Source organism: Hemitrygon akajei, chromosome 5 (genome assembly GCF_048418815.1).
Source record: "Hemitrygon akajei chromosome 5, sHemAka1.3, whole genome shotgun sequence".
In the NCBI taxonomy this organism is placed as follows: domain Eukaryota; kingdom Metazoa; phylum Chordata; class Chondrichthyes; order Myliobatiformes; family Dasyatidae; genus Hemitrygon; species Hemitrygon akajei.
The window spans coordinates 135,284,835-135,298,379 of NC_133128.1; the positions used below are offsets into that span (position 1 = coordinate 135,284,835).

Sequence of the window (13,545 nt, forward strand, 5' to 3'; positions counted from 1 at the left end):
TGCTGGAAAATAGGATTACATTTCACAGACCTCTGCATGGACACAGTGGGCCAGAGGGCCAGTTTCCCTGCTGTACGACTCAATGACACTGTCTCCCCAAACCTGGAAGGCTTGTGTTTGTAATTATTTCCTTTGCTCTGTTTTCTCCTGTCTCTCCTACCAATGCCCATTCACCTCAAGAACTTCAATTGGAGATTTGACTATTGAGGGAAATACAAACACACTGTACACAACCAGCCCTTGTGATTTAACTCTTTAACTCCTGCTATCACTGCCTCCAGGCCAGCTAAGAAGAAGGGCCAGTGTTTGCTCCTTTATCTTGCCACGCAAAGAAAGGTTTCTCCAAAGTTGAACCCTGTCTATTAATCATTATTTCAGCAGAAAAACAATCAGCGGAACTAACCCCCCTTGATTCACAAATGTGATCCTGTTGCCAGCAGATTTAAAGTTTCCTCCCACTGCCACAACCTTGGGTTATTGATTTGCACAATTCCAAAATCATGGCTTGACACAACTGGAGGCTACGTGCCACCTCATCCCTGTGGAGTTTTATTTGACCAGATTTTGACCAGATGCATAGTGTGCCACAAAAGAGGCCCTGAGAGGGTGGATGTCAAGATGTTTCCATAGTGAGAGAGTCTCAAGCAAGTAAGAGGCCTGTCATTTAAAACCAAAATTTCTCCACACAGGGGTGCCCCTCCCCCAAGAAAGCTTAAAAGTATGTGCAGCAGAGGTAGGTAAATGGTTAAAAGATTAGGTTTTTGAGGACTGAGGGTGTCTAATACAGAGGAGGTGAAGCAGATCAAAGTTCAAAGTAAATTTATTATCAAAGCACACACATGTCACCACCGCATGCAGTCCTGAGATTCACTTTCTTGTGGGCATTCACAGTAAATAGAAGAAACACAATAGAATGGATGAAAGACCGCACCCAATAGGATGGACAAACTGTGCAAAAGACAAGAAATTGTGCAAGTACAAAAAGAAAGGAAAAAACAGTAGTAATAAATAAATAAACAATAATAATCACGAGCATGAGATGAAGAGTCCTTGAACGTGAGTCCATAGATTGTGGGAACATTTCAGTGATGGGATGAGTGAAGTTATTCCCCCAGTTCAAGACCCTGATGGTTCCTGAGCCTGGTGGTGTGGGTCCTGAGACTTCTGTACCACCTTCCTGTTGGCAACAGCATAAAGAGAATGTGGCCTAGGTGGTGAGGGTCCTCTTGATGCTGCTTTCCTGTGACAGTCGTCCATGTTGATGTGCTCAATGCTGGAGAGGGAGGGCTCTGTCCATATTGGACTGGGGCAGTCTTGAGGGGCTACTCCTGCTCCTGTTTCAGTGTGTTCCATTCTGCAGTGAGGCAGAATGAATAATGGTCCTTTCTTCCTTGCTCATGGTTACATTTTAATTAAGGTGATTTGTCTGTTTATTCCAGTGCCCTCCTAACCTTCACAAGCAGGACGGGTATGCTTGTGACATGAACCAGGTGAGTGGGTCTCATTCTTCATACATTCCTGTGTTTCTGCCTGTCACAGTTCAGTCCTCAGTAATCCAAGGGTGTCTTTTGTCCTGCAGGGCCGCTGTTTCAATGGGGAGTGTAAAACCAGAGACAATCAATGCAAGATGATTTGGGGCTCAAGTAAGGAGACTGCTGTACTCGGAATCTTGTGTACGATCACCTCCGACATGAATTAGCCATTCTGACAATTTAAAAATGACGCGGAGTCTCAGTGGGCAGACGGTGCTCGTAGAGAGGAGCAGGGAAAGGCAGTGAGCTTGCAGCAAAGCAGAGAAAGTGGGGAGGGAGTGAGAACAGAGAGAAGCCCAGGGAAAGGATAGAGACTGAGAGACGAGTAATAGAGTGGCTGGGGAGGGCAGTTAAGGTTTTGGATATAACAGCAACCATGCAATATTTGCAAGTTTAGTGTCACTGATGGTAATGCTTCTTTCAAAAGATTATTTTCCTTCTAATTAAGATGTAATGAATGCAAGAAACAAATTATTAAATCTCAGTTGGTTGACAGATTCTTGATTGGTCAGGGCATGGGGAGAAGGCAGGAGATTGGGGCTGAGAGAAATTGCATCAGTTGTGATGAAATGGCAAAGAAAACTTGATGGGCCAAATGGCCTGAATCTGCTCCTCTTTCTTATGGTCAGTTCACCTTATATGCTTCTCATTCCCTCAATTGAACGTGGTCTTGTATTTGTGCTAAATACCCACTGTGGTTTAAATAAGGCTCTACGTTAGAGTAAGGATGGAAGGAACTTGATAAAAGTTTTATTAAACAAGAAGCATTTATGTTATATGGTGGAGTGCTGTAAATATCATTGCCACATTATGCCAGGAGATGATTGCTTGCATCCTAGTAGAGAAGTTATTACATCATTCTGGTTATTTATAACACAGCGTTGAGGATTTTAAAGTTTATTTTTATTCATTCTGCTTCCAGCTCCGAGCTCTCAGCTTGTCATGAGCACAGTTTGAGGCTGTGATCTGGGCTTTACTCTGAGCAACACCTTGCCTAGGCAGGACAAATGCTAAAATCTGTTTTTTTAAAAAAAAAGGTGTAACGACAGAACACCTTTAGAAGGGTAACAGGCTTGATCAGAGTCAGCATGGATTTATGAAGGGAAGTGGTATTTGACTACTATACCAGAGCTCTTTGAAGAGGTGAATATTGAATTGATGAGGAATAAACCATTGATGTGATGTGCTCGGATTTTCAGAAGCTTTGGATAAAGACCTATGCTGGGGGTTAATCGATCAGGTTAGTATTGAGAGGTAATATGTGCTTGAAAGAACAGCTTACCTGGATAGAAGGCACAAGTGGGATTAAACAGATTGTTCTCAGGTTAACATACCATATTGATGTTTTGGCCTAGGGGAGGAAAAAACTTTTTCCAAGTTGACTGAATATATAAAACCAAGTTAGGTTATGACTAGGAAATGGAATGTAAGGGGGCTTCAAGTGGAAATGGGCAAGCTGAATGATAAACACAATCGATGAAATAGAAGGCGGAAAAATGGGAACTCAGATGATCAGAATGGGGAAGTTGCGCCTTTGCTTTAATGGTGACATCCTTTGATGTACAAAGGAAATCAGTACTTGTGTACAAGACACAAGTCACTGAGAGCCAACTGCAGGTGAAGCAAGCGATCAGAAAGGCTATTGATATTATAACCATGGTTATGAGAGGATTTCAGTGCAGTCAATGAGAGATCCTGTTGCAATTACGTTAGACCTGGGTGAGACAGCTCCTGGTGTATTGCATGTAGTTTTGGACTCCTTTACTAATAAAGATATACTCTGCAAAAAGGTAGTTCAACGAAGTGTCACCAGACCTGGAATGGATGGATTTGGTGCATGAGGAGAGATTGAGTAGATTAGGTTCATTTTCTCTAGACCTTAGAAGAATGAGCGGTGACCTCATTGAAGCATACAAAATGCTTACAGGATTGGATAGGGTTTGTGCAGGAAGAGTATTTCCCCTGGCCGAGGACTCTAAAATCAGAGCTGCCAGTCTCTGAATAAGGGGCAGACTAAAATCAGGCAAAATATCTTCGTCCAGCAGATGGTGACTCTTTGGAATTCTCTACCCTAGAGGGTATTAGAAGCTCAGTCATTAAGTTTGTTAAGGAGAAATCAACAGGGGACTGAGGAGTAAGGGAAAAGTGCAAAAAAAATGGCACTGTGGTTTGAAGATCAGTCGAGATCTTGAAAGGCTTAATGGCCTTTCCCAGTTCCCATTATTCATTTTAGCCTTGTGTATAATTGCTTTCTTTGTAGGAAGCACATCTTTCCAAAGTGACTCTGTTCAAATCTGCATATATAGATGGTTACCTGGTTTTTGGGAAATCTATCTTTTGGAAATGTGAAGCCCTTCCATTTCAAAATGTTAGGTTCATCGCAGATACTGTCACGGGTCCCTGTCTGCCAGCTCGATGGATCCTTTACTTTGGACAAATGTTTGGGAGCTAGCAAAGACTGAAACATCTACTTAATACCTTTTTATTCAGTCAATGAACAAGTAAAATGATCCATAATCTCTCCTGTGTGTGATAGAGAGGTGCAAGTTGCACTAAAAGTGTTAACAAACCTTCAGAAAGTAACTTTCCTGACTACTTGCTCTCCTTAGCTATTGTTCAAGGATGGTTTCTGCCTTACCTGTCACCCACTTGAAGTTTGGCAGCTGAGTGGCAATGGGCTGAAAAATGCTGCAACTTCTGTGATGAGTTTTGGCCCAGGCATTCAGTTCAACCTGTAATAGTCATTCAAGGCCGCTATTGCCAAAACTAATTTGGATATTTTTTAAAATGTAAAAACTGCAGGAAAACATGAAAACAAGTGAGACCGTGCAAATGGAAGTACTAGGAATTTCAGTTGTTGCTGGGAGCATTTAAGGATAAGCGCTTGAATCACCTGGACGTAGGCAGCTGGCCAGATGGGAATAAAAAGGATGCGTGAATGCTAGTCAATGGCCTAACAATAGAACCGTTTTCATTTTTTTCTATTAGACGTGCATTTTGCTTTTGTTTCATTAAGGTTGTACATTCTTAGGGGTTACTTCGACTTGAGGCAACAGGAGGTTGTTAAAAATGGAGGCAGTGCCGATGTAGTGTGTGAAGGAGGGGCACATGAGTTAACTCAGGCAGTTAAAGCTGAAATGGTTTTGCCTACAGGTAAGGGAATCTCAGCTAAAGGGTGACACATTGAGACCATGGTCGATTGTTGATGACTAAAGGCATTTAATCACTGAGTTTAAAAGTGGTGCTTGCAGGAACTAAAATCAATTAAATATTAGTCGTCAAGTCAAAGGAGTGGGAGTTATATATAAAGCTGTGGATATCTTCCATCTATTCTGTGCTTGCTTCTGGGGAAGATGCCTTGGGTCTAAAGTGTAGTTTACCAAAAGAGCACCAAGTCTGAAGGGGTTAAGCTGCGAGTAGTGAGAATATGTTCTCTTAAGTTAGAGATTTAGAGGATATCCGAGGTTGGTAGATGGAGTTAAATTGCGCTAGATTTATGGGTCTGATCAGATTGGGTCTGTAAAGGCGTTCGGGCGGAGACATTCTTGACAGGACTTGGACGTCTTTTCTCATTCATAGAGTCCCTGGGGTCGGATAAGTTCTGCTACGAGAAGTTGAACACCGAAGGCACGGAGAAAGGGAACTGTGGGAAGGAGGGCGATAAGTGGCTGCAGTGCAGTAAGCAGTAAGTAATGACAACCTTCTCTTTCCACTCTGGTGGGCCTGCCTGCCTTACGAGTTCAGGCAGTGCCACAGTGAATCTCTGAGATACTGATGTGCCCTGAGATCAAGTAGCCTGTTTTCTGAGGTGTAGAAGGGAGCAGTGCCAGGGATAGGATGAGCTTGTGGAGGTCCTGATGGTTGATTTATTTAGAGATACAACACAGTAACAGGCCTGTCTGTCCCAATGAGTCTGAACCACCCAAATACGCCCTGTGACCAATTAACCTACTAACCTGTACTTCTTCGGGATGTGGAACATCCAGAGAAAAACCACGCAGTCACGGGGAGAACGTACAGACTCCTTACAGCCAGCGGCAGGAATTAAACCCAGGTCACTGGCGCGTAATATTTTTACACTATGGTACGATGGTAAATCGGGTACGGGATTAGGAGTTCATCTGATTTCAGGTTGAGTGTCGGTATGAAATGATCAGCACTTCAGCTGTGTCCATTAATAGTTAAAACAGTTAGTAGGTGCATTCAGAGTAGCACTAGCATGAATTAAAAGGCCTGGAACATAAAATTCTGTAGGGCAGGTTCTGTGGCAAAGAACAAGGTGTACTACACTGAAGAGCAGGGCTTTCGGGTAAAGGGTAGCGGGAGATCCACAAAGGAATGTTACCACCCCAAGGGTGTTGGAATCAGGAATGTACTGCCTGAGTGGGTGAAAGAGACAGGTCCTCAGATATTTAATTGAATTGAATTGAAGTACGGTTTATTGTCATTTAGAAACCACAACTACAATGCAGTTAAAAAATGAAACGTTACTCCAGAATGATATCACAAAAGCACACGACAAAACAGACTACACCAGAAAATCCACATAATGTTTGGCAATCCCCAAATCCAGAGTCCGGAGAGGCTGCTGCTTATTAATATCGCGCTACCATCTTAGCGCGTTCCCCAGAAAGGAGCTCCAAATCCACCAGACAACACAAGACTACCCAGACACACCAAGTCAGGAGACCAACTCTACCACCCAACAAGCCAAAAACTAAAGCTACAAGACCTACACAAAACCACATAGTTACATATAGATGTAGTTAACATATAATTACAACAGTGCAAACAATACCATAATTGATAAAAAAAAAAAGACCAAAACTAGTTGAGCACTTGGAACCCCACAGAAGACGACAAGTGTATGGGGTAAGGATAGATGCATGATCACGGGTCTCTTTTGTTTGTCATGTACATTTATGTGTATTAGGAGTTTGCTGTGGTGCCCATAAACACAAGAAAATCTGCAGATGCTGGGAATCCAAAACGACACACACAAAATGGTGGAGGAGCTCAGCAGGCAAGGCAGCGTCTATGAAAAAGAGTAAAAGTCGACGTTTCGGGCTGAGACCCTTCATGGTGTGTTATTCAGGACGGATCATGCAACAAAAAAACAATTGTAACAATTATAAAGAAATATATCAAAAATAACATTGGAGATTAAAGTGCAGATATGGAGTAAAATGTGCATAAATATCAGACTGTACTTACAATGTAAACAGCATTGTAATATAAAAAGAGGTTCGAAGAGTTTGCTGTGCAGTGATAGGGGTAAGTGCAGGGGTTAACTAGAATGGTTGATCACATTGACTGCCTGAGGAAAGAAACTTATCAGATGAGGGTAAGTTTTTGTTTTAACAGTGCTATAGAGCTTTCCAGAAGGGAGCTTTTGGAAAAGGCATTGTGCAGGGTTGATAGTTCATGCAGTGTTTTTGCCTGACCGCGTATCAGTTGATGGTTGGTATGGATGTGGTGAGTCAGTGTGAGTGTGATTTAAGAGTCCCCACCTCCAGAGCAGGGCCTAGCACTGTGGCAGTTCAGGGGAAGTTTCAGCATGGTGGATAGTGTGTATTCCCTTGGACGGGCACCGTCCATCCCTTCCAGCTGGTTTGGCTTACTCAGTGTGGTCTCATAGCCATTGGAAGGCCCAATAATCCTGGGGGAATCAGAAGTCACTGATCAGTTCTAGGGGGAAGTTGTTTTTTCCAACCGTTAGATTGAGTCAATTAAGTCACAGAAAGACATATTTAATCCTTGCTTTGTATACCCCACTAAATCAGAATAAATTTAACTTCTTGGCGGGTGGGGAGGAGAGGAGGTGTGTGGTTTTCTCTAAGTCAGAAGTCTAACCAAATACTCAACATGAAAACACCAGGTCTGCAAGTGGTTCAAAATGGAGACTAACCCACCCCCACTTCTCAGGGGCATTTAGGGAAGGGCAGTTACATTCTGAACTTGCTAGAAAGTGAATGCACAATAAAAATATTGTGGAGGCACAACGAGATGTACACTGTCTCTACCTGATTTTTCCGACCCTAGCTGGAGGGCTATCAAGGACTGGTCATGACCTTGTGGCCCTGATTCCAGTCACCTCTGGACTAGTGATGTTAGTGGCAATAATCCCAGGTGCAGAGCACAGATCCAGAGATGCAAGTTCAAATCCCACCCATGCTCTAACCCCAACAACACTCTGAAAATTTAAATTTAGTTAATTAATCAAACATATGAAAAGTTAGCGTTTGTAGGTAGTACTGTACTGCACAGCCCTAAAAATCGGTATGGTTCACTCATATTTTTGAAGGAAGTGAATCTTCCTGACGTGGTCCAATGTCATAGAGTTGTAGAGAACACAAGCAGGCTCCTTGGCCCATCACAATGTGTTGACATTTTTGCCCACATTAGAATAATCATTCTTTACCTTGCCCATTCAAGAGTCTGGCTAAATGCTTCTTAAATATCGTAATTACATCTGATTCTGTCTCCTCTGTGCTTAAAAAAGAAAGCCCCTCCAATCCCCTTTAAAACTCCTGCCTCTCACCTTAACCTCAATGCTCTCTTGTTTATGATACCCCTAGCAAGGAAAAAAAAACTATTCTGACTATCCACTCTGTGCCTCTTAAAATTTATCAGATCAGCTCTAGCTTTTTTTTCCAGGGGAAATGAGCCCAGTCAGTCCACTCCAAGCCCACTGGGCCATCAGATTTATCAATACACATTGATCCGATTGCCTATCTGATTGTACATTGATCTGACTGTGTATCTGACTAGTTACATGTATACAAAACAGTTATATGTACAATCTTAGTGTTTGGGCAATATCCTCCCACATTTCCCTTCCTTATTACTTGTACATTACGACGGAGATGCAACATAAAGAGTTTTTACTCCCTTGGATGTAAGAAATAAAATAAAAATAAATAAATAAACTCTGTCCGATTTACTTAAGTCCTCCAAACCGGACAACCTCCTGCTGAATCTCTTCTGCATTCCCTCCAACGCTAGCACATCTTCCCTAAAACGTGGCAACCAGAACTGCAGAAATGTGATCACAGACCATGATAAAGTGACAGGTTTCTCAACGAATAACAAGGCTTCCTACTTTGTTCAAGACCACGTGGAGATGGACCACACACAGCCATCCACATCCTGCAAACAAAGTCCAGCTGGCAGACACACAGTTAATAGTGGGCATCCTTCCCAGATTTTGGGGCTGTTTTTCCTTCCTTTGTCACACTGTCTGGAAAGTAGACTTAGTCACGCGGCCTCCACCCTCTGCTTCTGGTTTTACAGATCATTCTGGGTAGGTGGGAAGACAGGAGTTTACAAACACATTGGGTGCCTCTTAGCGTGTTCTCTGTCAATTTAATCTGGTTGCAAGGAAGTGATTACCAGTGGGGTTGTGGGGGGGGGGGGGCCAGGGATCATAGCATTAGATAGCCAGCAAATACTGAAGCTGATGGGAAAATAGTTGGGGTGGGACTGCACTTGGAACAGATGCAGGTTATTGCATTCACTGGATCGATTCCTGGGATTGGGGCTTGCCCCATGAGATGGTGTAATGTAGACAAGGCCTGAAACTTAGAATGAGAATGGATCTGATTAAAACATGAGCTTATTTGGGGAGGGGCAGTGGGGGCTGAAGAGTTAGGCTATTTTCTTTTATCAGAGAGCGTGGAAATGCAGGAGCTGTGTCAGGGTAAGAGGTCACCCCCACAGGACCAGGATGTCACAGCATTCCTTTACTGAAGATAATGAACCTTCAGGATTCTGTCCTCTCAGGGTACTCCATACTGAGTCAGTTGGAGATTGAGATTAAGGAATTTGTTGGTAAGGTGGGAGAGTGCAAACGGACATGCTCTAATCAGCTTGTGGGTTAATATGGGTTAATCCCGGTCCTAATGAAAGTAATTTCCTCTACACCTTAAGTTAAGGCCCAGACTGAACAGCCCCGCAAGGCTGGTGTAAGCAGATGCAGTCGTATTGGAAATAGACTGTGCAGGGAATGTCCATGACAACATGGGGAAGTGAGACCCATTAACTTCCTCAGGGTGGGATGGACCAGGTGGTCTTCCCCTGCATTGCCTCACCCAAGCTCCAAAGTGGTGCTGGCCATGCTGAAGATGTGCACCTTGGTAGGAGCCACAACTCCCAAGACCTTCAGCGTGATGTTGAATTGGAGGCATGTGTCCTGGGTGTCTGATTCACCCCCCCCCCCCCCATTGCCCTCCACTCCCGAAAATCACTTCCACTCCCTTCAACAGTCTGTGGGACGGGCAGCTGCAGCTCTGTGTCCTGGGAGCTTCTCGGTTGGGGCAGCCGAGGCACAGGAGAAGGAGCAAGCAGAAAGAGGGAAGGGAAAACTGCTGTTCAGTTTGCTCTCACTGCAGCAGGAAAGTGATGGGAAAAGAACATTGTGCATGGGGTGTAAATCCATTCCTTACACGGAGCTGGGGTACTTTTGTACCTTTATGTGAGGGGTTAACCTTCAATACAAGTGAAACTCTCTAGTCTAGCACCCTTGGGACCTGAGTGGCGCCAAGCAACAGGAGCTGCCCCATAATCATCCTCCAGGTAGGAGAGGTGTTCTCTTTTAGGGATGGGGCACTTCCCAAGTTGCACAAGGTTTCTGTTCCTGTGAAACGTTTCTGCAAGCCCAAGTTTATGTAAGTTGGTAACATTATTGGCTGAGAACGCACAAGTTGCGCCGGTAGAATAATTAGCTTCAGATGAATATAAATCTTAGTTAATTTTAGATCTTGGTTAGAATTAATTAGTACAAATCTGCACTACAGGTTCAAAGTATGGCGGATCACAGAAGGCCACACCAGAGTGTTTTCAGCCTGTTCTTGACACATCACTGAGGGAACTGGTTTACTTTTGTTACAGGGTTTCACAAGGTAACTCGGACTTGGGTGCAAACAGAGGCCTAGTCATGAGCATGTTCCTTCAAAAGGTTTGCGATAAAGGAATGTATTTTATGTAACACTAGTATAATCAGACTTGGGGATATTGCTGTTGGTGCACAAAACTTTTATGACCAAGTGTTTTAGCATTCATGGTTGGATAGCCTTAACTATTATCAGGATTTCTAACCCGTCCTCTCTCTTCTCACCTCTGACCCTGCCTATGCCAGTGACGTATTCTGTGGCTACCTTCTCTGTACCAGTGTTAACCGGGTCCCGAGGATTGGTCGCATTGTCGGTGAGGTCACTCCTACCTCCTTCTATCACCAGGGCAGGCTGGTGGACTGTAGGTAGGAACTTGTGCATTGGCCGTTCATTTTGCCAAAATAGGCACTGGCATCTGTTAAAATACATTAAGTTATTTTGTGGGCTGAAGTGATTCAAATAAGCATTTTAAGTTCACCAGAGCTGTTGTCCGTGTTTTTTACTTGCAATTGAAACTCTGCCCACAGCACATGCTCAGTGGGAAATTCCTAGGCACTTGCCAGTTGCAGGGGCAGTGATGGAACCGGCGTGGTACAGATCATGCCATTCAGTTAATCAGATCTGTACTAGCTCCTAGTAGAGCAATGCCATAACTCCACGCTACTCCCCATGTCCCTCCACAATGTTCTCTCTCACGCACTCTTGGTTACTTCTGTATTCACCGTCGCTACGGGCAAGTGGGTTCCACATCCTAGCTGTCTGTTGTAAGCCTCTAGAATTTCATGCCCAAAGTTTAAAACTGTACCCCTCCAACCTCCAAAGTTCATTAGTGGTTACATCGAAATCTGCCATGGTCTTGTACACCTTGATCTGATCTCGTCTCAATATTCTCTGCTGAAAGGAGAGTACCCCTGATTTTCCAGTCCAACCCCGCATCCTTGCAACTACTCCAGTAAATCCTTTCTGCACCCACTGTTGGTCCAGTGTACATTGTATACTATCCATTCATATAAGTCATGGCTGTGTATGTGTGCAAACAGATAATTCAAATGTATTTTCACAACTTTTAACCTGCATGAACATAATGATGCATTTATAATGCATGTACAAGTATCTCCACATCTAATAATATCTGTGTCTGATAATGCAATCTTAAGAAATGAGAAAATAGTCTTGTTAGAATCCCTGAGGAGTGTGCTAATGAGTAGATCTTAATCTGGTGCTCAGTTGCACCTAGCTATTACTATCTGCCCTACGGCTTGTCCATGACTGGCTGCGACATTGTGGAAATGTTCTTTATTCTTCCCTATTTCGTCCTGTCTGTTCAAGGGGAACCTATGAGTGGAGCCATCTGGTACTCTGCTCTGCCTCCTTCACCAGTCATAGTTCCTTGCCAGTGACACTAGCCATATCACACTGACAGTAACCTTCCTCTGCTAGAGATTGTTGCAGTCAGACCACCTCGTGACTGCTTAGATTAAGACTATAAAATAGAGGAGCAGAAATAGGCCATTTGGCCCATTGAGACTGCTCTGCTATTTCATCATGGCTGATCCATTTCTTTCTCAGCCCCAATCTCCTACCTTCTCCCCCTAACCCTTCATGCCTTGACTATCAATCTCTGCCTTAAATATTCCCAGTGTTTGGCTTCCACAGCCACCTATGGCAACAAATTCCACAGATTCACCACTGTCTGGCTAAAGAAGTTCCTCTTCATCTCCATTATAAATTGATGTCCCTCCATTCTGAGGCTGTGTCCTCTGGTCTGAGACTTTCCCACCATAGGAAACATCCTCACCGCATCTACTGTATCAAAGGCTATCATTCAATAGGTTTCAATGAGGTCACCCTCATTCTGAATTCCAGTGAGTACATGCCCAGGGCCCTCAAATGCTCCTCGTGTGATAAGCCTTTCAATTCCGGAATCGTTTTTGTAAACCTACTTTGAAGCCGTTCCAATTTCAGCACATCCTTTCTTAGATAAGGGGCCCAGAACTGCTCACAATACTCCAAGTGAGGCTTCACCAGTGCCTTATAAAGTCTGAACATTACATCCTTGCTTTTATGTTCTATTCCTCTCAAAATGAATGTCACTACCAGCTCGACCTGCAAATTAACCTTTAGGGAATTCTACCCAAGGACTCCCAAGTCCCTTTGCCACCTCAGAATTTTCTCTCCAATACTGTACAGTTTTATTTCTTATCAAAATGCTTGACCGTACACTTCCTGACACTGTTTTCCATCTGTCACTTCTTTGCCCATTCTGCTAATCAGTCTAAGTCGTTCTGTAGCCTATCTGCTTCCTCAACACTACCTGCCCCTCCAGCTGCCTTCGTAATGTCTACAAACTTGGTCACAAAGCCATCAATTTTGTCATTCCAAATCATTGACATATCACGTAAAAAGTTGTCCCAACACAGACCCCTGTGGAAAACTACAAGTCACCAGCAGCCAACCTGAAAAGGTTCCTTTTATTCCCGCTCTTTGCTTCCTGTCAATTAGCCAAAGCTCTATCCTTGCTAGTATCTTCCCCATAATACCATTGTTAAGCAGCCTCACATGTGGCAATTTATTAAAGGCCTTCTGAAAATCCAAATATACAACATCCACTGATTCTCCTTTGTCTATCCTGCTTGTTATTTCTTCAAAGAGTTCCAACAGATTTATCAGGTAAGATTATCCCTTATGGAAACAATGTTGACTTTGGCTATTTTATCATGTACCTCCAAGTACCCTGAACCCACATCCTTAACAATCAATTCCAATATCTTCCCAATGGCTGAAGTCAGGCTAATTGGCCTATAATTTTCTTTCTTCTGCCTCTCTCCCTTCTTTAAGAGTGGAGTGACATTTTAAATTCTCCAGTCCTCCAGAACCATTCCAGAATCTATTGATTTTTGAAAGATCATTACTAATGCCTCCACATTGTCTCCAGCCTCCTCTTCCAGAACCCTGGATTGTAGTCCATCTGGCCCAGGTGACCTATCTACCTTCAGACCTTTCAGTTTCCCTAGCACCTTCTCTCTAGTAGTGGCAACTTCACACACTTCTTCCCCGACACTCAAACATCCAGCATACTGCTGGTGTCTTCCACAGTGAATATGATGCAAGATACTCATTCA

General features: G+C 43.5%; 1 protein-coding gene across 6 annotated transcripts in view; it reads left to right on the forward strand.

The window, feature by feature from the left end:
* LOC140728193 (disintegrin and metalloproteinase domain-containing protein 23-like) overlaps positions 1-13,545 on the forward strand; it is a 160,661-nt gene that overhangs the window by 108,433 nt on the left and 38,683 nt on the right. For all 6 annotated transcript variants that reach the window (XM_073046567.1, XM_073046564.1, XM_073046563.1 and 3 more), the window contains exons 19-22: positions 1,440-1,490; positions 1,580-1,643; positions 5,112-5,217; positions 10,669-10,788. In XM_073046567.1, the coding sequence (XP_072902668.1) occupies positions 1,440-1,490; positions 1,580-1,643; positions 5,112-5,217; positions 10,669-10,788 (341 nt within the window). The remainder of the gene's footprint in view (positions 1-1,439; positions 1,491-1,579; positions 1,644-5,111; positions 5,218-10,668; positions 10,789-13,545) is intronic.